Source organism: Camelus bactrianus, chromosome 5, assembly GCF_048773025.1.
Source record: "Camelus bactrianus isolate YW-2024 breed Bactrian camel chromosome 5, ASM4877302v1, whole genome shotgun sequence".
NCBI classification, from domain to species: domain Eukaryota; kingdom Metazoa; phylum Chordata; class Mammalia; order Artiodactyla; family Camelidae; genus Camelus; species Camelus bactrianus.
The window spans coordinates 12435354-12461931 of record NC_133543.1 but is presented as its reverse complement, the minus strand read 5'-3'; the positions used below and the strand labels follow the sequence as shown (position 1 = coordinate 12461931).

Sequence of the window (26578 nt, the reverse complement as noted above, 5' to 3'; positions counted from 1 at the left end):
CGCCTCTCTGCCCAGATGCTGGAGGTGGGCACCAACACCCGGGTGCGGGACGTGTGTGACAGCGTCGCCGGCCGGCTGCGGCTGGCCTCCTGGGAGGGCTGCAGCCTCTTCATCAAGATCGCCGACAAGGTGCGAGGCCAGGGGCCGCAAGGGAAGGCGGGCGGGGGTCTCCCGCCGGCGCTAAGCCAGGCCCCTCGCTGCACACAGGCTGTTGGGACGAAGGTGGGTGGGGGTGTGGAATCTAGGGGTGAACGAGGCCTCCCCAGTGTGGCACCTGGCCTCCCTGGCTGGAAGTGGGCCACTAGGCGGCTCCCCAGACACCACCGCACCTGCAGGCCCCCGTGCCTTCCCCTTCACCCACCCAGGTCATCAGCCAGAAGGAGGGAGACTTTTTCTTTGACTCCCTGCGGCAGGCGTCTGACTGGGCGAAGAAGAGCAAGCCCCAGAAGGAAGGTGCGGGGAGGGCTGTCGGGGGCAGGCTGGGGCGGGGAAGGAGGGGTGTGGCTGGGGTGTGGCGGCCCGGCAGGGCTTGTCTGCCTCCTAGGCCAGGGTCAGAAGGCTCCCTGGCACCTCCTGCGGGCCCGTTCATTCATTCATTCATTCATTTCCCTTCGTGTCCCCTGGGTCGTGGGTCCGGCCAGGTGGTGAGGCCCTGCCCTAGGAGCTCTCCCAGCTCTGGCAGGGGCCGGGCGTGGGGTGGGCCTAGAGCACAGGGCAGGACAGCAGGGTGATGAGGGGTGCATGGGGGCTGATGCCGTGGGGAGGGCCAGGAACATTCCTGGAGAAGGTGGCCTCTAGCCTGGAAAAATGAGGACGAGCTGGGGGCCAGGAAGAGGAAGAGGTGTGAGGCTTTGCAGCAGGGGAGGCTGAGGTAGCAAATGCGGCAGTGATGTGAGGGGAGGAGGGGCAGGGTGCAGGGCAGCAGGCGGGCTGGGGCCTGGGAGCCTGCTCAGCCAGAGACCAGCTCGGTGCTCACGGCTGCCCCTGTCCAGGGGCCCCTGTGACGCTCCCCTACCAGGTGTACTTCATGCGGAAATTGTGGATCGGCGTGGCCCCGGGGAAAGATGTGAACGCGGACGCCATCCTCCATTACCATCAGGTATCCGGGCAGGCCCCCTCTGGGTGGGCATTGGGTCCCCCCTCACTGTAGCCCACACCTGCCCAGCACCTGTGACCTGACTGCAGGGGAGGGAGGGGGCGGAGGGTCCCGCAGCCCCTGGAGCACTGGCCCCCACCCTGAAGTTCCTGATGGCACGGGCAGGGCACGGCCTCCCAGGGGCACCTGGCCCCACACAGCTACTGCCCTCTGCTGGAACCTTACCCTAAGGACCTCAGCTTCTTGCAGGCTCAGTCCCCTGGGTCGGGTGGGCTACCACCCGAGCATGAAGTCGGAGGGCTGGTGGCAGCCTACAGCCCAGCATGTCTGTCACCCAGGAGCTGCCCAAGTACCTGCGTGGGTTCCACAAGTGCTCGCGGGAGGATGCTGTCCACCTGGCAGGCCTCATCTACAAGGCCCAGTTTGACGATGACCGGTCCCATCTAGCCAGTATCCCCAAGATCCTGAAGGAACTCGTGCCTGAGAACCTCACACGCTTGATGTCCTCGGAGGAATGGAAGAAGGTCCTCAGCAGGGACGGGGGGAGGGATCCTCAGCTGCTGCCCTACGCGGGCCCTGCCGGGGTGCCGGGGTGCCGGGCAGCAGGGCTGGACTGGGTCTGCTGTAGCTGCCTTCCCCACACTGTGCACGGCCTCGGGGCCTCGTGTGGAGGGCTCAGTCGGGCAGTGGCCCCCACTCAGGCCCTCACAGGCCCTCCCCTCCCCCAGAGCATCCTCCTGGCCTGTGACAAGCACAGGGACAAGACGGTGGAGGAAGCCAAGGTGGCCTTCCTGAAGTGGATCTGCCGGTGGCCCACCTTTGGGTCTGCCTTCTTCGAGGTGAAGGTAGGCCATGCGCCAGACCCAGGTGTCCTCGCCAAGTGGGCTCCACACAGCCCTGGCTCCTCCCCAACACGTCACATTCGGGAGAGCACGTGTGCACGTGGCGTGTTGCAGGCCAGTGGCTGCCTGGCCTCCTGGCCCAGATGATGATCGCTGTGCCTCCCTCCCAGCAAGCCTCGGAGCCCTCCTACCCGGACATCATCCTCATCGCCATCAACCGGCATGGGGTTCTGCTCATCCACCCCAAGACCAAGGTAGCAGCAAGGCTGGGGAGGCCGCCACAGGCCTGGGGCTCCTGCCTGGTGGGGCTGCCCTCCCATCCCTCCCACACGGGGCCCCCGGGCAGCAGCTCAGACTCAGGGCCTCTGGGCCCCCGGGTTGCGGCCGGCTCCTACCCCGTGCCCGCTGTGCCCCCAGGACCTGCTCACCACCTACCCCTTCAACAAGATCGCCAGCTGGAGCAGCGGCAGCACGTACTTCCACATGGTGCTGGGGAGCCTGGGCCGGGGCAGCCGCTTGCTGTGTGAGACCTCTCTGGTGAGCCCCAGGCCGGGGGACCTCTGGAGGCCCAGGGTCCTTCTCCCAGCCCAGATACAAAAGACCCAGAGCTCCTGGCACTGGGCTGCCCCTACCCTGACCCGCGGCTGCCACCAGGCGAGCTGCCCACTAGGAGACCCAGCTGGTCGTGCCTGGGGTGGGCAGGGCCAGGCTGGGCCAGCAGAGGCCTGCGAGGAAGTAGGGCGAGGGGTTGGGCGTGTTCCCGGGGGCGTGGTGGCAAGGCCTGGCAGCTGGGCCCCGTGGATGGGGCCATTCCAGGGAGGGAAGGGGACGTGGGCCCCAGCTGAAGGAGCTGTGCTTCTCTCCTCATTGCCCTGCCCAGGGTGTCCTCGGGCAGAAGCTGGGTGCCCCCCAAACCCCCCATAATAATCCTTCAGACTCAGACCCCACCCTTCCCCCATCCAGGGCTACAAGATGGACGACCTGCTGACCTCGTACGTGCAGCAGCTGCTGAGCGCTATGAACAAGCAGCGGGGCCCCCAGGCCCCGACCCCAGTGCACCCATAGCAGCAGGAGCTCTCGCCCATTCAGCCTCCCTCCCTAGTTGGGGGTCCTGGTGGTCCAGGGCCTGCCCTTTGCAGGCAACCTCTCATGTCACCCCCTCCCCAGAATATGCCCCCCCACACCTCGGCATCCCAGGGGGCCCCTCCCCAGGTGCTGACTTCAAGGGAGCCTTCAGGCCAATGGGTGGACGGCAGAGACCCCCTCCCACCAAGAATGTTCAATAAAAGTTCCCGGAGCAGCGGTAGGTGTGTGGGGGAGAGCAGAGCATGGGGTTCGGGGGGAGGGCAGGAGGTCTGGGAGGCACTGGTCAGCAAAAGCTGCCTTTTGAGAAAAAGCAAAAAACACCATAACTCGTCCAGGGACACGAGGTTCTCAGGGGGTGACATCCTTCATTTCCCCTTCACCCCACCTTCCCGCTTCCCTCCTTCTTCCCTGTTTCTCAGACTTGGGAGCTGCCTCCCATGGGGCCTCTGCACACCTCTCCTCTATCCCCTCAAGCACACTGGGACACAGGCTACGGCCAGGAGGGTCTGGCGGAGATGCAGGCCAGGCCGCTGGCTTCATGCTCAGGCAGCCTCTGCCTGGACAGAGCGCAGAGCTGGATACAGGGCCCTGGAGGCCTGGGTTCGCCCCCACGGCCCTGGCCCCTGACTCCACCCGCCGGGCAGGCCTCCAAGGCCTGAGGGTTGCTGCGGGCCTCCTCTCCAGGCCCTGCTGGCAGCCAGGCCACAGGACATCCATCCTGCCTGGCGTCTTAAGTGTTCAACAGCCCTGCGGCAGCATGTCCAGAGGCCGCCCGCCGCCCCACATCCTCCTCCGGGGCCACAAACCACACAGGCCCTGAGGTTGCATAAAAAGCCTTCATTTGCTGTGCGAGTGTGAGGCCCGATGCCAGGTCCTGTGCGGAGGAAGCGTCCTCCCCGGAGGCTGGAATAAGCCACCCACCCACACCCGCCACCTCCTGGCCCAGCCACACCCGGAGGGCCAGCAAGCGCCTTGGTGGCGGGGTCCTCGTCCTGCCTGCTGCTCCGTGGGGTGAGGTGGCAGGACTGGCTGGCCTGGTCTGCAGGCAGGAATTCTCTTTGGTTGAGTGAGCGCGTGGTCGGGGGGTAGAAGGAAGGTTCCCTAGAGGCCCCTCACCTGCATGGCCCCCGGGCTGCGGTGGTGGCCTGGCTGCAGGCTGCATGTGTGTGTGTAGTAGGGCCCCCGAGGCCACCTGCGGGGATGGGACAGGTCAGGAGAAGCCAGGCCAGGACTCCGGCCCCAATTTGCTCCTGTTCCTGGAGGACCTTGGGTTGAAGCTGTGGACGTGGACCTGTCACAGGCTCACCACCTCTGGGGCCCTGCCCTATGGCTGCATGAAGGGATGGAGAGGAGGGAACAGAGGGAGGAGATGGAAGAGGCAACAGGTACAGGGAGCAGGGGGAGGAGCGAAGCCACCAACAGAAGGGGCCCCAGGAGCAAGAGGACGGATGCACAGGACAGGTGGGCAGTTCAACAGGTGGACGGGGGTATGATGGACAGGAGGACAGGTGGGCAGGAGACAGATGGATAAGAGGACAGGTGAGCTGGAGGACAGATGGACAGGAGGATGGGTGGGCAGGACAACAGGCGGACGGGGGATGGATGGACAGGAGTGTGGGTGGGCAGGAGGGCAGGAGGCAGATAGAAGGGTAGGCGGTCAGGAAGACCAATGGACAGGTGGACAGGCTGGCAGGGGGGCAGGGGGCAGGAGATGGAAGGACAAGGGACGGGCAGACAAGAGGACAGGTGGGTAGGACAGGTGGGCAGGAGACGGATGGACAGGAGGACAGGTGGGCAGGGTGGGCTCTCAGGCAGGGTGAAGGCCTGCGGACTTGGGCTGAGCCCTGCGGGCTGCCAGCTCCACCAGCTTCTTCAGCCGCTTCTTCAGCTCCAGCGGGAACTTCTCGTAGCACCGCTTACACACAGGCTTCATGTCGAACTCCACAAACTTGTTCCTGGGGAGGATGGGCGGCTCTCAGGACTGCCCGGGTCTCCTGACTCCCACCCTGAGCCCACCAGCTCCCCCGCCAGGAAGCCCAACCCTGAGGCGACCTCTGGGCCAGAGGAGATGGGCCGCCAGAGGAGATGGGCCTCCAGGCCTCCCTTTTTGCCTAGAGACTTCACTTAAATGCTGGCACTCCACAACCTTCCATGGCTCCCTGTTGGCCTCGGAAACGGGGCTGTACCTCACCTCACAGCTCCAGCCATCCTGCCCCCCTCGGCCTCCTACACGAGGTCTGGCTCCTTGCCTCTGAGTGTGCTGTCCCCTGAGCGGGGGTGCCCTGCCCTCCCAGGAGCCCAGTGTCTTTTGGGTGTTGAAGGGTGGTCTGACTCCTCCTCTCACGGTGCCCTGGGGGTCCCTGGACCTGACTTCTTGAGGCTGGGGCTGTCCCCTACTCCCGCTGCATCCCCAGAGCCTCATCACAGTGGGCATTCAGGGAAGGCCCGATGAAGGGAGGAGGCTCTGAAAAGCCAGTTCCAGCCCGGGCCCCCGACAGGCCCCAGGAGGAGGGACGGGGATGCTGGGTAGGTCCCTGTCCACCCCCTCGGGCCCTGGGAGGCCGGCATGACTTACTTCAGGGTGAGCCTGCTGTTGCAGGTGGAGCAGGAGAAGCAGTTCACACACCAGGCTTTGTTGAGGGCTGACACCACTGTGAGGGGCAGACATAAGCAGGCCTCAGCCACGGGCCCAGCTGTGCAGGGAGGGCCAGCTGGGCGCGCAGCTGCAGGGCCCACAGCCCGGAGGTGGAGGGGGGCGGAGGACAGGGACAGAGGGGCCTTACCATCACCCTCGATCACACGGCCGCAGTTGTAGCAGACATCCCCAAAGAGCTGTGGACAGAGCAGGTGTTAATCACACTGCAGTCATTCATGTCCCCAGCCCAGCGCCAGGGAGATGGTCCCCACCTTACCCCAAAGGGCAGCTCTCAGCTTCCCCCTGGGCCTCCTGGGCCCCTCCTGCCAGGGCACAGCCTCAGGCCTGAGGCAAGCACACCGGTACCCATCAAAATCACCCCCCACCCGGGGAAAGACAGCAGGTTGGGGCATAGCTCCCCAAAGGCCACTCTGTTCCTGCTGGTGTCTAAGGAGTGTGGCCAGGGCAGTAACACTGTCCTGTGCACTAGAGTGGCTCGGCAGACTTGCCAGGCTTGGCAGGAGGGAGGAGGATGGTGGCACATGTCACCCCTGTGAGCCCAGGACTTCATACTGTCACCTCCCTCAGTCCTCTCAGCAGGCCTGGGCCACCAGGCTCATTTCTTAAATGGGAACGCCAAGGCCAAGAGGGCTTCCCAGGTCCTAAGACCCTGAGCACCCACAGCAGGGCTCCTGTGGAGCTCCCCACACCCCCTCCTGCCTCCCTGCGGGTTCCCCACTGCCCTCAGACCCTCACAGAGGCGGGCAGCCTCCCCACCAAGCTGTGCCTTGCAGGCCCAGCCAGCCCGTCCTCCACCCCGGGCCACACCTGGTTGTAGTGGGTCTCACAGTAGGCCAGGCCCTTCTTCTCGTAGTGCCGGTGGCCCAGGAACGGCTTCTCGCACTTGGCGCAGACAAAGTGCTGGGGGGAGAGGGGGCGGGACCGCGTCAGGGCTGGCACCCCACCCCCCACCCCAGGAGACAGCAGTCACCGGAATAAACGGGAAGCAGAGGCCGGTGGAGCTGACCCCTCCATGGACTGCCCCAGGTCAGCAGACCCCGCTCCTTCCCTAAAACACAGTGACACTGGTGGCACTGACCTCGCGGGGCCTGTTCCGAATCTCGGCACCCTCAGCCCCAGGTGTCAGGCACTGGCGTGGCCTGTGGCCTGGAGGGCTGCCCGCGCTGGCTCCCCTGGACGTCTCTACAAGCCCAGAGTCACCGGGCGCATCGTTGCATTGACAGAGGCTTGGGCGTGTGAGGATTCACCCTCCCCCAGGGAACTGGGGACCGGAGTCTGCGTCAGGATCTTCGCAAAGAGGCCACCCAAAGCAGAGTGCCACTGAGGCACTAGGCCTGCACACCTCCCTTCCCAGTAGTGTCCATGAGGCCTTTGGAACCCCCAGCACAGAGCTGAGCATTCCAGGTGACCCTGGGGGACCCACCTAAGCAGCTCAGGGCAGGTGTGCCCAGCTTCTGTGTCTCATGGGGCCGGACATGCAGCCAGTTCTGTGAACCCCAATCCCACAGGGCGCCTCGGGCAAATGTCCCTGTGGTTTTCTCATGACTTTGGAAACCTCTAGAAGGCGAGGATGGGGAGGAGGGAAGGGGGTGTGCCTGCCCAGCCAGTCTGTGTACTCAGATCTCCTGGGTTCTGCAGAGGGACGTGTCCCCAGCCAGGGGCGAGGAGGGGTGCCACCCAAGAGGAAGGTCCCTGCCGGGAGCCGGCCACCCGGCCTGGGGGTGGGGTGGGGCTGCAGGGCCGGCCTCGCTCACCTCCACGTGCCACTGCTTGCCCAGCGCGTTGACCACGCGGCCCTCGATGGGCCGGCGGCAGGCCCCGCAGATGGGCACGCCCATCTTGTCGTGGCAGGGCAGGCAGTAGAGCTCGCCCTTCCGCTCCCGGGCCTCAGCCGTCAGCTCCTTCCTGGAAGACAGCACGGAGCCCCGGGTGATGCCCCAGCCCCTCCAGGTCCAGGGAGGCAGCTTCTGGGGGGGCCTCGCTCTGTCCCAGCAGAGACCCCGGGGCGGGCGGCACCTTGATATCTGCTGTCTTTGGACACTTCCTGTGGCCCAGACAGGCCCCCGGGCCTGGGGCTCCACACGGCCCTTGCAGAAGGCGGCCAGTGTTCGCCCTCTGAGAAGCAGCTCTGTTCTCCGGGGCCCTCGGGACCAGACCCAGTGTCTGTGACATGGGAGGGGGACGCGCTGCAGCCTCCTCCCCTCCTCCCTCCCTCCCCAACGCCACCACCAACCCCTCCTCTTCACCCCTGCCCTCCGCACCCTCGCCCTCGACCCCTTCCTCTCGGCTCTGTCTGGGGGCCGGCCAGACCTCACCCAAGTCTCTCAGGCCCTCCCAGGTTGGGTGGCGGGGGAGGGGGTACAGCTCAGTGGTAGAGCACGTGCTTAGCATGCATGAGGTTCTGGGTTCAGTCCCCAGGACCGCCATTAAAAAATAAACCTAATTAACTCTACCCACAAAAAACAAACCAAAAAAGTAATGAAGTAAAAAAAAAATTTTAAAAAGGGCCCCTCTGAACAGAGCCCTGGAGAGAGGGGTTCCTGCTAGAGTACCTTCCCGGCCCTGCACCCCACCCTCCGGATGCCTCCCTCTCCCACCTGGTCCTCTTCTGCCCCATCACCGCCCTGGGCGGGTGTCCCAGCTCCCCCGGGCTCCCCACCCGCCCAGGCGGCTGGGAACTGGCTGTGCACATACCCGCAGTGGGTGCAGCTGAAGTGGTCCGGGTGGTAGGCGTCATTCTGGAACATGAGAGGCTGCTCGTCAATGACCAGGTGACACCGCTGGCAGACATACCTGCCCAGGCCCTTGGCCTTCTCCCGGTTGTGGCAAGGTCGGCACAGGTGCCTGCGGGCGGTGAGGTGGGCATCGGGGGTTAGACCCACTCCTCTTCCTCCCCAGACAGCCAGGGCCTCCCCCATTCCCCTCCAGAAGGCATCTCCCCACCCCCAAGACTTGAAGGAATGCCAGGAAGCCTCCAGAGCTTGGCCTGGTGGACCAGAAAATCAGGTAACCGTCCCAGAGGCCCGGAAGGCCACCAGGTGCCCTCTATGAAGGGCGCCTCCACACAGGACAAAGACCAGAAGGAAATACAGCAGCTTGTTGGTGTCTGCCGTCTTTGACAGTAGGGCAGACATTATACTTTCTTCTTAACACTTTTTCCGTGCCTAGGACATCGGGTGGAATAGAGCCGACATTTCAGTGACATTGGCTGCAAAATGTGTTTTATTCTTCATATGTCTTTTAACACACGTGAGTAACTGGCCAGTGACCATCAGCCTGAAAACCCCACTTTGCCCAGCCGAGGGGCCAAGGCGGTCAGGCTGGTCGGGCCCGCACGCCTGCTTCCTCAGGGGTCTGCCTGACAAAGAGGAGCCCAGACACGCACAGGCTCTCTCTGTCTCCAAAGACAAGCACAGCTGTGTCAGATGGGGCCCCAAACCCAGGAACTGCCATCACAAGAGTCTTTTTTTGTAAAGAGCTCAGAGTGACTTCTGATGCTGCTCCCTGCATTGGGCAACAGCTGTGGGCTCCACTGGGACAAATCAACGTGGTTTCTGTTTCCTTGGGCCTCAAAGGCGACAGGAATTTAGAGGCAGGGTCCCCAGGCAATAATGTACAAAGGCCCCAATCCGCTGCTCCCCACCCCCCACCTGCCACCCCGATCTGTAAGTGCTTGCAATGCATCTGGTCCCACCCACCCTCCTATCCCAGGCCCCCAGCTCCATCTCGGCAGTGTCCACAGTGACCTGATCCTGGTGTCGGCCTCTTTTACAGGCAGGTCAAGGTGTCTACGTAACACATGAACTCTCAGACTAAGGACCCCCACCAGGTGCGGTGGGCAGATCCTGGGTGCCAGGGCAGCCAACTCCACGTCCATGCCCTTGACCGCAGGGCCCACCACCTCAGTTGGGTCTGGACTCCATGCTGCTTGCCCTGTGGGGGTCTTGTCCCCCAACCCCGGGGGCAAAGGGCAAGGACCCCAGCGAATGCCGCAACCACCTGCTATGCTGCTGACTGGCTCCGGCCGTGCTCCTCAGACCCCGTGTGCACCACCCAGGGCCACGGCTCAGGATGAGTCTTCTGATGCATGAGTGACTGAATGACTGTGAGAGACAGGAAGGGAAGGAGGCTGGTACCATCTCCCCACAACAGCGTGGCCAGACCGAGACTGGAAGGCCGTCTCCTGGCCCTGGGACCCCGGCACGCTCGACCCAGCCAGGGACCACAGACGTGGCCTGTGGCTCAGTCTCCATCTCCTGCGTGGCCTAGCCCATTTCCGGCCCCTTTCCGGCCCCGGATCCCTGAAGCCCACTGGGCTGTCCCCACCCCACCCGCATCCGGACAGCACAGCAGACCCCTGGCACCACCCCTGCCGCACAGCATTTATTCCCCGCAACCCCACTCCCGTTTTGGCAACTCCTCTTAGCAGGACAACATTCAACCCACATGGAATGACTTCTGTTACAAAGCTACAGAAATTAGCGCAACTCCCCCAAATTCTGCTGTAATCGTCAACGCCCTTAAAGCCACTGTCATCAATCCCTGGACAACAGAAATGCGTGCTCTGGGCAGCCAGCCAGCCCCATCATTTTAAGCCACCGTGAGCCAGTTCTCCCAGATGGCCACTCCCAGGGGGCTGCACACGGACACACACGCACGTACACACACACCCGGCTCCCAGGCAACATAGAGCTGTGGAGCCCAGCTTTCCTGAAGGAACCCCAGATGGGAAACATCTTTTCAACAGACCTGATCCTGTGCCAGATCTAAGGGCAATGTGCAGAATTCGTTCCTGGGCAGGAGGAGAATGGAACCTCAGAATTCTACCATCGAGATGCGACAGAAGAACAGAACAAAACACACACGCAGCCTAAGTTTTTGAGGGACATGTGCTTGAGTCCTGGTCCCTGGCCAGTAATGGTGCCTCTCTGAGCCTCAGTTTCCTCGTCTGTAAAATGGGCAGCAATCCCAAGTGCACAGGATGTGAAATGTGAAAGAACATATTTCAGACAGCCCTTGGGGCAGGGACTTCCCAACCATAGCCGTGTGCATTTTTAAACCTTTTAACTAAAAAAGTTAGTCTTTTGAAATTAGGAGTGATGATTTGATTCCCTGTGTTACTGGACACATTGTTTTTGAAAAGACAGGGGCAAACCAGCTTCACTCGAGCCATCTTAGGAGCGGCCCCTGTCAACATCCAAACAGCCCTCAGCCTCCGGCCACTCCTAGGAGGAGTCCTGGGGGCCAGCAGACAGCAGTGGCCGTCTTCCCAGGCCTCCCATCCAGAGAAGGAGCCCACCCGGGCCTCCCGATCCTCACAGGCAGACAGCGCCCCATTATGAGGCAGCCTGCAGCTGGGCCGCACTCAAGATAAAGGCCATGATTTATTCCACATACCCAAACGGGGCCTAATTATACGGGGCAGACACAGGGACCCTACAGCCAGTGTCCTGAAAGAGTCCCCTCTCATTCGATGAAACAAACTCCCCGGCTCCCACCCTTCCCATTCACAAGCCCCACTTTGCTGCTGGCGGGAGCAGGCTCGGGAGCCCAGGCCCGTTGCCATGGCAGCCAGCCCCTCCCTGTGCCCCCCCATCACTGGTAGGAAATTACCCTGTTCTGAAACGTTCTGTTGTGTCTGTTGGTCCCAGCCAGTCCCTCCACCCGGCCGGCGCCCACTCCACGGATTCTAAGACAGTCACACACTTGGCCTCTGTGACGCTCAGTGGCCAAGCTGGGGGGGGTGGGGGGATGGCTGGGACACACTGGAATATTCACTGCCCATCAGCAACAGAGGCAGCTGTAGGAGTGGCCCATCACACAGGGGACTCCTGAGGAATGAAGCAGCCTTTCAGGGCCTGAGGGGCTGCAGCCTCCCCTCCTCTCCTTAAATAGACGGCTGTCCAGCACAGCTGCTCGGAGCCCACCGCCCGCACCACCACCCACAGGCTGCAGTCCACCTGCCACCCTGGGACCGGCAGTAAGAGGTAAGGGCAAGGTCAGACGGGGCAGGTGGGGCAGGTGGGACAGGGCGGGCAGGGAGCTGGGGCCCAGCAGACGCAGACTCGGAGCAGGGCAGGGACAAGTGTCCCCGCCCTCGAGACGCCTCTGTGGTTGGTCATGGTTCCACCTATCTGTCCAGGCCGCCCCAGTCTGAATCAGAGCCGCCCACAGAGCGCTGCTCCCGTCTCACCTTCAGGGCTTATAACTGGTGAGTGAGTGCCCTGCTGCTGTCCCGGGGCTGCGGGGACAGCCCCTACACTCCTCACCTCCAGCCCGGTTGGTCGGTCGCGGGGAGGGCCTCAAGGGGGAGAGGTGCTGGCGATGCCTGGGAGACGGCCACTGCGGGCCTCCTCCCACTGGCACGTCCCCTCCAAGGAGGCCCAGGCCTGCACCTGACCCACGGTCAGGCCCCAACCCTGCCCAGGCCCAGGCCACACTCCACACACCCCAGCCATCCTGCCTGGAGCAGAGCGTTGAGGGGCAGTGAGCGCAGGCGTTTCCAGGGACATGTGGAGAAAGTAGCAGAGAGCCACTTCAGAACACGCCACAAAACCCGCAGCAAAAGTCCCCAAACTGGGGAGGGGGTGGGTGGAGAAACCTCAACAAACCAGAGGGAAGCCAGAAAGTGTTTTCAAGTTAAGTCTGTACCCTAGAGAGAGCAAGGGCATGCAGCCTTCACGGGGTTGGGGGCGGGGGGCGCTGGGCAGGAGCAGAAGGCCAGGGGCTGGCATGCCCACCCGGGACCGCCTGGCAGTCACGCAGGGCCCCGTGCTCAGTTTACCACTCTGCTGTCACCATCTTGAAAGGCCTACTTTTCAACAAGGGGTGGCACAAATTATGTCACCGGTCCGGGGGCCAGGCCCTGAGGGGGAGGTGCTGAGCCTGGCCTAGGGACCTGTCAGCCCCCAGAAGAACGGCAGTGCCCTGGAGGTGCTGGCTGTCCCTGCCCCGTCTTCCTGATCTGACTTGCACGTCCAGGGCCACAGCCCCCAGCCAAATGACCTTGGCCAAGTGGGCTGATTCAGAGCCTCGATTTCCTAACCTGTAAAATGAGGTAAGTCCACCTGCCCCTCGGGACTGGCATGCGGAGCACTAGGCTCCTGCCAGGCAGAGGAGGTGGTCGGTACCCGTGGGCTGGCCTCCAGGAAGGGCCAGGGAACAACTGTACTGTGGGGCAGAGTTGGGGTCTGGGGGCAGCCTGGAGTGCAGGGTACCCAGCTCCGCCCCCTGCAGCCCCTCCCCACCCCCAGGTTTCCAACAAGCCCCCTCGGTCACTTGGCCCCAGGCCTTCCCCCTCAGGTCACACATGCCCGGGAACAACAAGAAATCATCTCTATTAGAATTTCAGGCGACCTGAACCACGCTGGAGCCGAGGGGGCGTCCTTGGATCCCTGGTGGTAGCCAGTGAGGCATGAAGGGGAGGGTCAAGGTGCTGCCTGGCCAGACAGTCTGGCACCCACAGTCTGGACCACCCATCCTGCTCCCTCTGTGACAGGAGGGCGGGACAGGACGCCCCCCCCATGCCTGCTCCTTCATCCATGTCCATCCCGGGATGGTACCCAGCAGCCTCCCTCTCAGGGGCTGCGGTGCTAACAGAGCCGCTCCCATGCCGGGAGAGAGCAGAGGCCAGGAGAAGCTGATAGAGAACTTGCTCAGTGCAGAGCCAGCTTGGACAGGACAGCGACCCCCTCCCCCTGCTGCTCCTCCCCTGCTGCTGCTGGGATGCAGCTGGTCTCTGTGAGCCCCTCTTCTGCCACCCTCAGATGGACACAGCAGGTGCCCTCAGCCATCCCTGAGACAATGCCGAGCGTGGGACAGCCCATTCGGGGGTCAGGGGTGGGTAGGGACCAAAGGCTCATGTCTGGACGCCCTCAGAGGATGACGCCCCTCTGGTCCCAGGCTCTCTGGGGCCTGTCTGCTTGTTCCCTCCAGGCTCACTCGGACTCTGCCTCCCGCTGAAGCATGAATGGCCTCGAGGTGGCCCCCCCAGGTCTGATCGCCAACTCCTCCCCGGCGCCCGCAGAGCGATGTGGCCAGGAGACGCCCCTGGAGAATGTCCTCTTCGCCTCTTTCTACCTCCTGGACTTCATCCTGGCTTTTGTCGGCAACGCCCTGGCCCTGTGGCTGTTCGTCCGGGACCACAAGTCAGGCACCCCGGCTAACGTGTTCCTGATGCACTTGGCTGTGGCCGACTTGTCCTGCGTGCTGGTCCTGCCCACCCGCCTCGTCTACCACTTCTCCGGGAACCACTGGCCATTCGGGGAGATCCCGTGCCGGCTGACCGGCTTCCTCTTCTACCTCAACATGTACGCCAGCATCTACTTCCTCACCTGCATCAGCGCTGACCGCTTCCTGGCCATCGTGCACCCCGTCAAGTCCCTCAAGCTCCGCCGGCCCCTTCACGCCCACCTGGCCTGCGCCTTCCTCTGGGTGGTGGTGGCCGTGGCCATGGCCCCGCTGCTGGTGAGCCCGCAGACCGTGCGGACCAACCACACGGTCGTCTGCCTGCAGCTATACCGAGAGAAGGCCTCCCAGCACGCCCTCGCGTCCCTGGCCGTGGCCTTCACCTTCCCATTCGTCACCACGGTCACCTGCTACCTGCTGATCATCCGCCGCCTGCGGCAGGGCCCCCGCGTGGAGCAGCGCCTCAAGAACAAGGCGGTCCGCATGATCGCCATGGTGCTGGCCATCTTCCTGGTCTGCTTTGTGCCCTACCACGTGCACCGCGCCGTCTTCGTGCTGCGTTACCGCGGGGACCACACCTCGTGCGCCGCCCAGCGCGTCCTGGCGCTCGGCAACCGCATCACCTCCTGTCTCACCAGCCTCAACGGCGCCCTCGACCCCATCATGTACTTCTTCGTGGCCGAGAAGTTCCGAGAAGCCCTGTGCAACCTCCTCTGCGGCCGGAGGCTCTCGGGGCCACCCCCCAGTGCGGACGGGAAGACCAACGAGAGCTCGCTTAGCGCCAGGTCCGAGCTGTGAGCCCAGGGCCACCAGCAGCACCGCCCAGTCTAGAAGGACGACCCCTCGGACCCATGAGGGAGGAGCCCATCTCCTCCCCGTCATTCCCGAGAAAAGACACGGAGACCGCAGCAGGTCACTACCACCTGCTCCGAGGTTGGAGCTCATCACCGGGTGCTGAGGTCTGTCTTCCTTGATACGCAAAGCCCAGGAGAGGGAGAACAGGAGGGACCGGACGGCCGCCCCTCTGCAAAGACGGCGTTGGCCCTGCTCACTCGCGGGCCCTAGTCACTCGGTGCCTTCACCCCGCGGAGAGGTGGCGAGGAGGCGGGAGGAACATTCCTGAACAATGAGTGTCTTTCTTTCCCAAGTGCTGCCTGCAAGCCCCCCGGCTTCCTTCCCAGGACACCGGTGAAGCTTTGCAGGGAGAACGTGGGAGACAGCTGCCAACGGCCTAGCAGAAGAGGGGACGCGGGAATCTCGGCAGAGGGAGGGTGTCTCAGTATTTCCTCTGAAGCGCAAAGCGCTTTGAGTTCCCTTTGTGACACCTTTGCCAGAGGACCCGGAGTTCGGGGGATGCAAGCTCTAAATCACAGCTGAACACTGTAAGCACATTTCAGGGCAGTGGCCAGGGGACCTCCAGCAAAACAGGGCCCGGGGGGCACCTCAGCTCTCTCCCGCCAGAAACCCACACACGGACCTGCACGTGCCCGGCCATCCCAGAGCTTCCTGGCAGCTACCTGGTCCCTCCTGAGTCCTGGTCAAGCACACAGCCTGGGTGGACCCTCCAGGGGAGCTGAGCTCTGTTACTGGTGGGGGAGGAGGATGGCCTGCTGTGGGAACATGTCCCCCACTGACCTGGACCCAGCAGGGCTGTGGTCCCACTCCCTCCCTGAGGCCTCCAGCAGCCCTGGCTCGCCAAGCTCTGAGCCGTTTTGCTTCACAGCTTCTCCTCTTTTGTACTTGATTCTACTGACCACAAACACCACCGCACTTTTAACAGCCGAAGGTTATTCTGTTGGGTTAATGAAACCCCCTTCCAGAACCTCTCTTCCCTGTGATCTGGGAATGGCAGCATGTGGATTGCGGTTCTGGTGGCCCCACGGCCTCCCTGCCTGACGGGGACTCTGACATTCTGCCCCTCAGGCCTCCAAGTGCCAGCCTGGGCTGGGAGGGTGTGAGTGGGGCACCCCCTCCCTTCATCACGGTAATACTTTACTTTCCAGAGCGCTTCCAGCCTCTCTGGACTCTCCCAGCAGAGCGCTGGAGCAGTGGGGTCACAGCTAAGCTGGGCTCAGGAAAAAGACAGGAGCTACTCAGGCCCACAGCTGGCCAGGGGGTCCCACCGATGAACACGGGACCCCCGCTGCCCCATCTGCCACCTGCAGCCTCTCACGTGAGCACCTGACACTCAGGCTCCTGCTGAGTGCCCTGCGGACACCAAGACAGTAGACCTGTATCTCCGGTGGGGCAGGCAGATGGCCGGGATCACTGCAGCAGCATCAGGAGGAGGCTAGGGAATGGAGCTGGGGACGAAAGCCCAGACAGGAGAGGGCGTGGGAGGCAGACGGACAGCGGGACAGCGAGGGTGGTGACAACCAGGCAGGCGTGCTCTTCATGGAAACTTGGCTGTCGGCAGAGGAGAAACTCAGAGCTGGTTGGCTGGGATCTGGTGCATCTGGGATGCCTGGTGGACACCACGTGGAGATGGCACATGGGCAGCAGAGTATCCCAAGGGAGAGGTCTGGGATGGGAGCGGACATCTGAATTCTCTGGCACGTATATGCCATTTAAGGCTCTGAGACTTTAGGCCCAGGGCAGAATCCCAACCGAGCCCAACACGGAGACATGGGGGGAGGAGGAGAACCAGATGAGGAGAGGGACAGAGCAGCCACGGGGCAGGAGACCCCCAGGGTCCTGGGGCCCCAGGGAGGTGTGGGAGCTGCAGTAAAGTCTGCTGGGAAGTCACGAGAGGAGCCAGCAGTGAGCAACACGGGGGCCATGGGGACCCCAGCCAGACAGGGTGCAGGAAGCAGACGGGAGAAGCCAGCGGGGGTGCTGGAGAAGGCTGCGGAGAATCCCAGCGGAAGGTTCAGAGGGTGTTGTGAAACATGGGAACCACCAAGCCTGACCCACAAGAAAGGGAGGGAGAGTGACCAGAGCTGGGAGCCCTCATGGAGGCGTGTGGAGTGAGCAGGGCTTTGGGGGTGTGGGACGTGGCCTCCACTCAGACCCAGGCAGTGCCAGGCCGCAGGGGCCCCGCAGGGAAGGGGAGGGGAGATTGTCACACTGGGGATGGGTGGTGGGAGGAGGGGGTGAGGAGAAAGAGCCAGTCTTCGTGGAAGATGAGAACTTAGCCTTCTAAGGAACCCCGGGCCTGAATTCGGAGCAGCTGGGATGGGTGATTGCTGTCTCTCCAGCAGCACTCGTGGTGGGGTGAGGACGGAGGTGGATGGTTGGGGTCAGCAGTGGGGGTGGCCAGGCGGGTGGGAACTTGACTCCAAGCTCCTTATCCATCCACTGTGTCTAACAGCGCCCGCTTGGGCTGCCTTTCCCCCTTCAGTCTACTGTCAGCCTGCTCCCGGGAACACCCTTGAGTCTGAGCCAGCCCAACTCACCCCTCACTCTCTCCAGCCTCGGTCCTCACCAGTAAACCGGACAGGGCTCTCCTGTCTGCCTGGAACGGGCCTGGCACCTCCGAGGAGGAGCCTCTCCCTCCCCAAGACCCGCCGCATCTCACCTGCCCGCGTTCTTCACGAAGCCCAGGTCGGCCAGTTCCACGTCACACAGCTCACAGCGGAAGCACCCGGGGTGCCAGTTGCTGTTCATGGCCTTGATGACACGGCCAACGATGAACTCGCCTGGAAGAGAGAGGCCCCTGCTTGCCCTGTGCCCACCCACCCCTGCAGCCCCCTGCTGAGCCCGTCCACACTGGCCCTCGTGGTCCAAGGGCGCCCCTCCCAGGGCTTGGGAGGGTGATGCCTGCAGGGGCCCAAAGGCTGACGCTCAGAGAGACAGGGCGCAGGCCGTCTGGGAAGTTGCCCTCCCTCCCGCTCGCCCACCCGCTTCCCAGGCAGCCCAGAGGCCCGTCTCCCGCCAGTCCTTACCGCAGGACCCGCAGCACGGCGCAAACAGCATCTGGAAGTCGTGTTCGCAGTACTTCCGACCTTCGAACTGCAAAGGGGGCCGGCAGACAAAGGACAAGGGCACCACCGTCATTCCCCCGAGCTGCACTGGCCCCAGTCTTAGTCAGGTGGGGACCTGCCTCGGGAGGCTGGACAAGCATCCCACTTTGTGCACCTGATAGGGCCACAGGAAGCGGGGGGCGGGGGAGGCTTCCTGGAGGAGGTGATAAGGAGTGGAAAGGCTGCAGATGGGGGGACTCCGAGGAGGGAACTTCAGACAGGGAGCAGCCAGGGCAAGGCCCGAGACGGGAGGGACTGGCCCGTTCGACCTGGGGACAGTGCCAGCTGAGGGGCCTTGAAGAAGCTGGCAACTCGGCAAGGCCAGCACCTCTTCACTGAAGACCTTGGCCGTGTTGGTCCTGGGAGCAAGCTGAGGGCTAGGGGAGGAAGTTGAGGCTGGAGAGGGCTGGGGTCAAATTTGAATTCTGTGTGTCCCTGGCCCTATTTCCTGTGAGAGGAGCCCATTCCCCTGGGGCCATTAAAAGAAAAAACAAAAAAACAAAAAAAAACAGGGAAGGGAGACAGAAAGAACGACACAGGAAGGGGGCGGGGCAGGGAGAGCCCCAAGTCCCGCAGCTGCTGTCCCCACCTGTCAGGGCCAGTTGGGCCCGTGCACTGGCCCCAGGTGTGGCCAGCATCTGCCTCTGCTTTCTTCTGCCTTGACAATTTTATTTGGTTTTCTCCTGTCCTCTAAAATGTCTTATTAAGCTGCAACTGGATAGAGCTCACCTAGCAGCCTGTAGAGGCTGCAGGAATTTAAATTCCTTCGGCGACGACTATTTCCTGAGCACGAGGAGGCACCACAGAGAACAGCGGTTTTCCCTCTGCCAAGCAGATCACCTGCCCCACAGCCATCTATTGGCCGATCCCACCAGCTTTGAAACCTAGCCAGCCTCTGCTCTCTGTGGATGGTGCTGGTCAATGTTTAACAACCAGCTCTGGGGCTGCCTTTGTAGCATTTGTTAATTTCTATGGTCAATTTCAAGCCACCATCATGACCCTGGGGTTGAGAAGAGATGTCGGTAGCCACCACGGTGCAGTGCTCCCACCACACAGGTACAGTACTAGAAGTCATAGAAGATAGTAAAATAAAATAATTAGGAGGTGGTGAGTTTTGAGTATTTGTTACCTTTGTTTTTATAAAATTTTATCTCATCATATGTTTCAGTCGTTTCATTTTGAATACTGGCTGTGTCAGCCAGCCAGCTAGCAAGACTGCTGAAAACTGAACAATCTAGGCCCCCTTCACTTTTATCTGGATTCTTCCAGTAATTGGCTTCAGGTCCCACCTGTTCTCTTAGCTCCTGGCCCTGCCTGCCCCACACATTCTCTCCTCAGCATAGCGACCAGTGTCCTTTTCTAATATTGGACAGCTGGTGTGACTCCTCCAGACCTGCAGTGGCTCCTGCCCCTCCTAGAGTGAAGCCTAAGGCCCATGAAGGCCCACAAGCCAAACATCTGCTGCTACTCCCATCACACCGGCCTCCCACTGCTCCTCAAATACCCTGCCTGCTCCAACCTCAGGGCCTTTGCACCTGCAGTGCTTTCTGCTGAGAGCTCTTCCTGCAGGTATGCGCAAGCTCCCTCACCTCCTTCAGGTCTGCTCAAACATTACCTTCCCTGATCACATCTCCTACCCCCAATTCCTTATAACCAGAGCGCTCAGCACCATCTGATACACTGTGTGTTGGTTATGTTTACTGTCTGACCCCAGGGAAGGTCAGTGCCACCAGGGCAAGGAGTCTGCCCGGAAGTGGCGGGATGAATGGTGACTCTCAGCCAGCACCCATGGCCACCAGGAGAGCACTGTCCACATCTCATAGGTGAGGGCTGGGCCCTGAGCTGTGGTAGACGAGGTTCTGTGCCTCCCTTGGCTTGAGGCCGGGCCTGTCCGCCCCGCAGGTCACTGGGGGACCCCAGCCAGGCATGGCCCATGGGCACCCAGAGCGCAGACCCAGAGCCAGGTCAGGGGCTGGGAGAGCATCCTCACCTCGTAGAAGAGCCCCTCGGGGAAGGGCCGGAAGCACTGGGCGCAGACAAAGCAGTGCTCGTGGAACAGCTCTCCACTGCTGTTGACGATCCGCTCAGCAGGGGCGAAGCGCGCCTGGCAGCGCTGGCACACGGCGTTGGCCAAGGCGTTGGACATGTTACTGGGAGGGAGGAAGGAGCGGGCAGGTCAGGGCTGGGGAGCGCAGCCTGGGATGGCCACGCCCCCTCCTTCAAGAGCTAAGATGCTTTCCAGGGTGAGGTACCGTGCCCTCCTCACCCCAGGGATGCCCTTGGCACTGCAGGGACTTGGCGACACGTGGTCAAGGCCAAGCTGCCCGGCACCAGCTCGGGTCACCCTGCCTGGCTGCCCACACCCCACCATGGCCACCGTGTGCCATGGACATGCCAGGTGCCAGGTCACACTGGCTGCAGTGGGTGGAGGCAAAGCCTAGATCAGAACCAGACTGAAGCCATGTCTTTCCCCCACATCCCTCAGCCTCCTGTGCACTTCACGGAGGGTCAGGTACCAGCCAGGCCATTGCCAGGGACACACTGGCCAGAGCAGCCAGGGGTCGAATCTAGTGTGGCACAGGCTGTCCCTCACCCCCCAAGCTCAGATGCCCAGCGGTGGAAGGACCCTAATCACAGCTGTGGCCAGGGGTCATGGGCTGTTAGGTGAGGGGCACACACGCCCTCAGCAGGGTGCCTGGCCCACTGTAAATTGAAGGAGGATGGTGCTACGGTTGTCAATGCCACTCTTGGTCCCCAGGCTGCTCAGTCATGGTGCTGGGTCACCTTTTGAGGTGTAGAGCCACCTCGGCTCCCTCCTGTGCTTCCTACCACCCTCCCAGGGAACCAGAGCGCATCTCCGGGACATATCATCACCCAGGCACAGGTGAGCAGCTCAGTATTCACATCTTTACTGAATCCCCGAGGCAACCCTGCTTTCCAGATGTGAGACTTAAGGCTCAGAGAGATTAAGTGATATGCCCAAACTCACATAGCAGATGACAGAGTCCAGATTTGAATGCAAACTAGTCAGATTTCAATGGCTCCAGCCTTGGGCCCCAAGGCTCAACCTGGAGGACCTGGTGGTACACTCGACAGCCTCTACAACCTTCCAGCTCCCTGATGTCCATGCCTTCGGCTGCTAGGGTGGCAGATAGATCTTGTCTCATGTCAACTCTGATAGACTGGGGCACTGCCTGGAAAGGCGGGCTCAGGGAGCAGAGATGGTATTAGCTGGCAATGTCGTGTAGACACGTACAGAGGCCGGGTGCTTCTGAGAACATCTTTCCAGCCTGTCCTCATGCCAGGGTGTTCGGGTGTCCATCACAGGGAAGAAGGCTTCCCAGGCAGGGTGAGCCCAGGAGGTGGGAGAGGCTCTGCCTCTCGGAGCTCGAGGTGTGGACCATGGACAGTGGGTCCGGCAGACAGAAGGCTGCTGCCACACAGATATGGGCCAGAGGCTGGGCTGCCGCCCCAGGCAGAAGCCCCTCTCTGCTCTGCTTAGAGACCCCGCGTGGCATGGCCGGGCTGGAAGGCTCTTCACCAAGCACTGCCAGGCATGCTGGACTTCCGTGTGCCTCCGCCTGTCCGCAGGCATGCTGTGGCAACCAAGGCCACCTCCTACATCCACATTTAGGCCACAGGGGCAAGGAAGCAGGGCAGTGGGAGGAAGGGTGGGGCACAGCCCAAGACGACAAGAAGGCTCTGCGTGCAGCAGCCACCACCCTCAGCCCACTCTGAGGGGGACAGACGGGGCCGTGGAGGACTGGGCTGAACTCGGTCAGCACAGGCATGGTTTCCTGCCCCAAGAACACTGTGAACCTGGAGGCCTCGTCCTCCCCAAACACACACCCGAGGTGGCCAGGAGGAAGTTGTAACGCCTGGCCTTGAACAGGACCTTGCGGATCTGGGAGAAGTCAGAAATCAACAGGAAATCCTGTGACTCTGGGCCTGGAATTCCCCACTCAAAGGACCCAGAAAATGAAGCCAAAACAAGGATTCAAGTCCAGCCCTGGGCTTAAATCCAGACCTCTGGACCCTAACCATGCAAGCGCAGCAGCACGGCCATCTTCTGTTTGCCTCCCCAAAGCCCTGGTCCCTGCATCAGGGCAGACACTCGGGGACTGCACCTTTGTGTTGTCACCACTGGTCTGGGTCTAGTTCCCTGGCTGGGTCCCTGGGAGTCTCGGGTCAAGGGTTTTGCCGTTGGTCCCCTACGTTCCTCGCACAGGCCCTGCCTGGCACAGGCAGGTGGGGGGTGGGGGTGACCACCCACCTCCTGTACCCGCTATCTGCCCCAGCCCAAGTCTCAGCCCGGAGCACCCCTGATGGCACTTCTGTGGCTGCATCCCCACGCCCCTGCTCGGGAACAGACAACACTCCAGGCCACTGGCCAAAGAAAGACGGATGGACAGTCGTGCCCACGTGCCTGACAACTGAACCACAGCCCCATCAAAGAAAATGCCCACTGTCTCCTGCAGGAGAACCCACTCCGGGCTCCGGGCTCCGGGCTCCACCTAACATGTTTAAATCCTAACAGACCTGGACATGAGCTGTGCACCTGGAAAGAGGTACCAGCTTCTCTGGGCCTCATCTGGACCTGCAAAGAGGTCACCAGAGTAGCCGGAACCGCCCTGCAGAGGTGCTGTGGAGAAGGCACAGCATGTGGATCACAGGGCCGGGCAGGCCCAGTGCTGCATAAAGGGAGCTGCTGGTTCAGGCAGCTCTGGGAGCCTCCCCGCCCCAGTCCAGCCTGGAGGCCTGCCATCTGCACCCCTTGCCCTGTGAGAGGACGGAGGGAGGGAGACTTACATTCCACATCCTCCTTCACACATTCCGGCCAGAGCAGGAGCACAGTCTGCCAGCTACCCACAAGGAGATGCTTCTGCTCCTGCTGGACAGCACACCAACAGTCCCAGGGTGAAGCCCAGAGCTGGGGCAGGGGTGGGGTGCACACGTGTGTTCCCGAGCAGGAGGCATGGGGACACGGCCACAGAAGCGCCATCGGGGGTGTCACTGCCTGAGCTGGGGCAGCCAGTGGGTGCGAGAGGTGGGTGGTCACCTCCCCCACCCACTCTGTACCCTTCTCCACAGACACTCTCCATCTTGACAGCCAACACCAGCCTATTCGTTGCAAGATGTCACTGAGCTTTATCTAGGGTGGGGCTGGGAAGTCCTCTCTGTGCCAAGTCCTTGTGAGGGGAGGCTGCTGGTCCAGATAGAGAAACTGAAGTGCAGAGAGGGTCAGAAACCTGCTGGGGTCACACAGGGTCAGACTTGTGCTCTCTCTTGTCCCCTCGGATCCCAGTGGCATCAGACAGGCAGGACCATTCAAGACTCTTTCTTCAACAACCCCAGAGCATCCTCCACTCTGGTCTCCCACCCACCCAGTCTAGAAAGATGATGAGAGGGCCTGGGAATAAACAGGCAGGGGCCAGCCACCGGGGTCTTTCTGGCCTCAAGGGTGAGTGGGTGTCACTGAGGCCAGGTAAACCCGCACAGCATTCAGCGCAGCGGTCAGCCAATGTGCATGCGTGCTCCACCCTGGCTCGGACACCCTCGAGCTGCGTGACCTGCAGCAAAGTACTCCGGGAACCTCAGCTTCCTCATCTGTTAAATGGGCCAGCAACAGTGACCTCCAGGGGCTAGCGGGGTTCACTGAGGCCACATCTGCAAGCACAGCCCATGACTCCTCCTCGCCTTCATCCAACAGGTCTTTATAGAGCACCAGTACCGCGGCAGGCCCTGTTCCCAGAGCAGGAGCGGGGACTGACTGCAGCAAGGCCTCCAGAGCTCAAGCAGAAGCTGCCCCAGTGCCTGGGCCTCCTCCCGCCCCTCCCCTCCCAGGCCAGGCAGAGGCCAGCCGCAGGGGTCACAAAACTGGAATTTCCACAAAGCCAAGGTGACATCCAGCCATGGGGACGCTAGAAAATCAACGTGCTGCCTCAGGCTGCTACCCAACTGTTTACACCACCGGAAACGTGTTCCAAGTCTGCACAGAGCCTGCGGGAAACTGCAGCGCTTTCCCTGAAGCCTCAGCCCTGCCCCTTTGCTCTAGCAGCTGTTTACTTTCAAGTAGGGGCATTTTAAATGTGTGGCACTGAAAACAGACAGCTGGAGGGCACAAGCCAGAAGCTCACAGAAAAGCTCACAGGTCACGTTTAGCATCTGTGCATGCCGGACACGTGGAATTTCCTGAGGCCTGATCATTATCACACCCCCTGCCCTCCGTGCATCTGGGCCACCCTCCTGCGCTGCATCTGTCCTGTGAAACCACTCTCCAGCATGGCCTCTGGCCCATCAGCGCCCTGCTCGCTCACTCCCTGCATCCAGGCTCACTTCGCAGACGTCCAGGGTCATTCAGAGGCCAAGCAGTGAGGGTTCCCATTCACTCAGGTATGTTACTTGGCCTCCTGAGCCCCAGGTTCCCCTGGTGAGGGGACCGGCTGCAACAGACATCCCACAGCTGCCCTCTGGGCCTCTGTTCCCGTTCCCCACCTGCCCTCTTCCTCTTGATGCACTCTTAGCATTGCCCCTGGACTTCCTCTCCTTCCCTGGTCCTCCAAGTCCCCCAGCCCCCGAGACCGCTGCTCTGTCTCCTCCCACCATCCCCACCCCCTCCTGCCAACCTCCAGTCCTCTCCCAGAGCTCCTCCCCACTCTGGGGCCCCACCTGTCATTTTGATGCCAAAGACCCCAAGACCCCAGAGAGCCCTCACTGCTCTGTCTCCCCAACTTTCTACTGGATGTTTCCACCCAGATGCCTCCCCCCGAGGCACTGCAAATTCAACATGTCCAGGAACACCCTTCCCCAACCGGACCCTCACCCAGGGGGCTCCACCACCATCCACGTGCCAGCTCAGACCCTCCCACCCTAGGTTAACTCAACCTCAGAGATGTCCTGAGGACCATCCTCAACCCCACAGGCTCCCCCTCTCAGCCCCAAAGGGGCTTCCATCATTTGTCTACACGGGACATTTCCCATGGGATAAAGCAGCTCAGGCTTTGGAGTCAGTCCAACCTGGCTTCAAGTCACTGCTTAGCCAATTTTTGGATGGGTGATGTCCAGCAGTTCCTTGTCCACTCAGTCTGCTCGTCTATAAAGCGGCCAGAAAGTGATCCCAGGCCGAAAGTGGGCATGGAAGTGACAGAGGACAACTTACCTGAACACCCCATCCTCAGGGCCAGGCCCCAGGGTGTTGATCACAGGTCTGCAAACCCAGCAGGATCAAGCCGCACCCTTCCCCCGTCTGGCCGCCAACCCAGGCGCCGTCCGCGCGCCCTGGGCCGCCGGGCCCATCGCCGTCGGAAGAGCCAGGCCGGGTGTCCGAGGAAAGGCCTGCGGCTGCAGCTTTCCGGCCATTGTCTCCGGCCGCCCCCACCCCGCCCCGCCCCGCCCCCGGCCACCTACCCAGGCGCGGCGGGCGGCAGGCTCTGGCGGTGCTGGCGCCGCCGGTACAGCCCCGACGCGGCGAGCGCGCCCAGTCGGGCCGCCATGGCGCGGGCCTCCTCCCGCTCCGACCCAACGGGCGTTGATCCCCGGGCTCCGAGGGCAGGTGCGGCGGCGGGCGGCCACCGCGGCCGGACGGCGGCGTGCGCCCGGGCCCCCACCCCTTGGCACAGGAGCTCACGTTACGCACTGCGGTCTCCAAAGGGCAGCGGAGTCAACTCCAAATAGAAAGGATATTGTTCCCGCCGCGGGGGCAGCAGAGTGAAAGCTGAGGCTGGCGGGGCTAGGTCCGGGCTGGGGAGGGGAGTCGCCAGGGAGATCCCAGACAGCACTGAGGTGAGGTCCCTAGTGACGGGGCAGGATGCCTGGGGACCTCCGGCTGCCAGGAGCCTCCCAGGAAACCTGAAGCCCCCTGGACGTGCCGATAATGGTACAGTCATGTGAGGGGTGGGGGCAGTATGGAGCTGATCCAGCCTAGGAACCCTGCAAACAGGTAAGAAACTGATGAGGGATTCCCACACGTGCCCACATTCTGCCTCGGTCCCTTACCTGAGAGCCTGCAACCACAAAGGCCACCTAGGAGATCCAGACCAGGGCAGGCTGGTCCCCTGGATCTGGCCAGCAGATAGCCATGCACCCCAAAAGAGGTCTGCACCGTCAAATCCTAGAGGACAGGTAAGCCCCCAGCTCACCAGCAAGACCAGAAGCACCCAGATCTGATGGAGACCCCCAGGAAGATACTGTTCCCATGCATTCTGACCTAAAAGCATTGGCAGGGTCACAGTGATCCAAGGTGCAAACCACCCACGGTCAGTGCTGAACTTGCCAGCTGAGCAGGCCCCAAGGTCAGCATTAAATAAGGATCCAGAGCACTTGTGGAAACCTATAAGGCCGATTCCACTTCCCTGAAAACCCTGCCATCAGGTCAGAAAGCACCTTCTCCCATCTTCCAGACAGCAGGACGCAGGTCCCCCTGCACTGGGGCGGCAGAAACCCTTAGAGGGGGTCCATGACACATAGATGCCAGGCCCACACACCGAGGAACACACCACATCCAGCAAACCCAAACATGAGGAATTCCTCATTAACCAACCTCCAACACAGCCAGATGACCACAGGCACTGGGTGCAGTGTAATTTGTCAATGCAGCTCAATTTCAAAGGTACCGAGCACTGATCAATTCAACAAATATTTTCTTAAAAGTGGTGCCAGGGGCTAAAGGGCAGAGAGAGGCTAAGCCTGGAAGAGCCAGCAAGTGGAAGGATCACCTCCTACCCTCTGATGTGGACAGCGATGTGTTTAA

General features: G+C 62.0%; 3 protein-coding genes across 3 annotated transcripts in view; 2 read left to right on the top strand and 1 right to left on the bottom strand.

The window, feature by feature from the left end:
- MYO7B (myosin VIIB) overlaps positions 1 to 3238 on the top strand; it is an 89304-nt gene extending 86066 nt beyond the window's left edge. The window contains exons 41-48 of the mRNA XM_074363446.1: positions 16 to 129; positions 366 to 453; positions 993 to 1099; positions 1435 to 1620; positions 1825 to 1941; positions 2109 to 2192; positions 2356 to 2475; positions 2902 to 3238. Coding sequence (XP_074219547.1) covers positions 16 to 129; positions 366 to 453; positions 993 to 1099; positions 1435 to 1620; positions 1825 to 1941; positions 2109 to 2192; positions 2356 to 2475; positions 2902 to 3003 — 918 coding nt within the window. The 3' untranslated portion in view covers positions 3004 to 3238. The remainder of the gene's footprint in view (positions 1 to 15; positions 130 to 365; positions 454 to 992; positions 1100 to 1434; positions 1621 to 1824; positions 1942 to 2108; positions 2193 to 2355; positions 2476 to 2901) is intronic.
- Positions 3239 to 3841: 603 nt separating this feature from the next.
- Positions 3842 to 25434, bottom strand: LIMS2 (LIM zinc finger domain containing 2). The gene is given in 11 exon segments (XM_074363444.1): positions 3842 to 4863; positions 4865 to 4979; positions 5600 to 5675; positions 5808 to 5856; positions 6488 to 6580; positions 7435 to 7585; positions 8375 to 8524; positions 17385 to 17505; positions 17752 to 17818; positions 19820 to 19979; positions 25237 to 25434. Coding segments are annotated over 11 exon segments (1437 nt in total). The 5' UTR covers positions 25323 to 25434; the 3' UTR covers positions 3842 to 4494.
- GPR17 (G protein-coupled receptor 17) lies at positions 11547 to 14665 on the top strand. Its single transcript, XM_010954518.3, has 2 exons — positions 11547 to 11667; positions 13583 to 14665. The coding sequence occupies exon 2, from the start codon at positions 13646 to 13648 to the stop codon at positions 14663 to 14665; it is 1020 nt and encodes a 339-aa protein (XP_010952820.1). The 5' UTR covers positions 11547 to 11667; positions 13583 to 13645.
- Positions 25435 to 26578: the final 1144 nt, after the last annotated feature.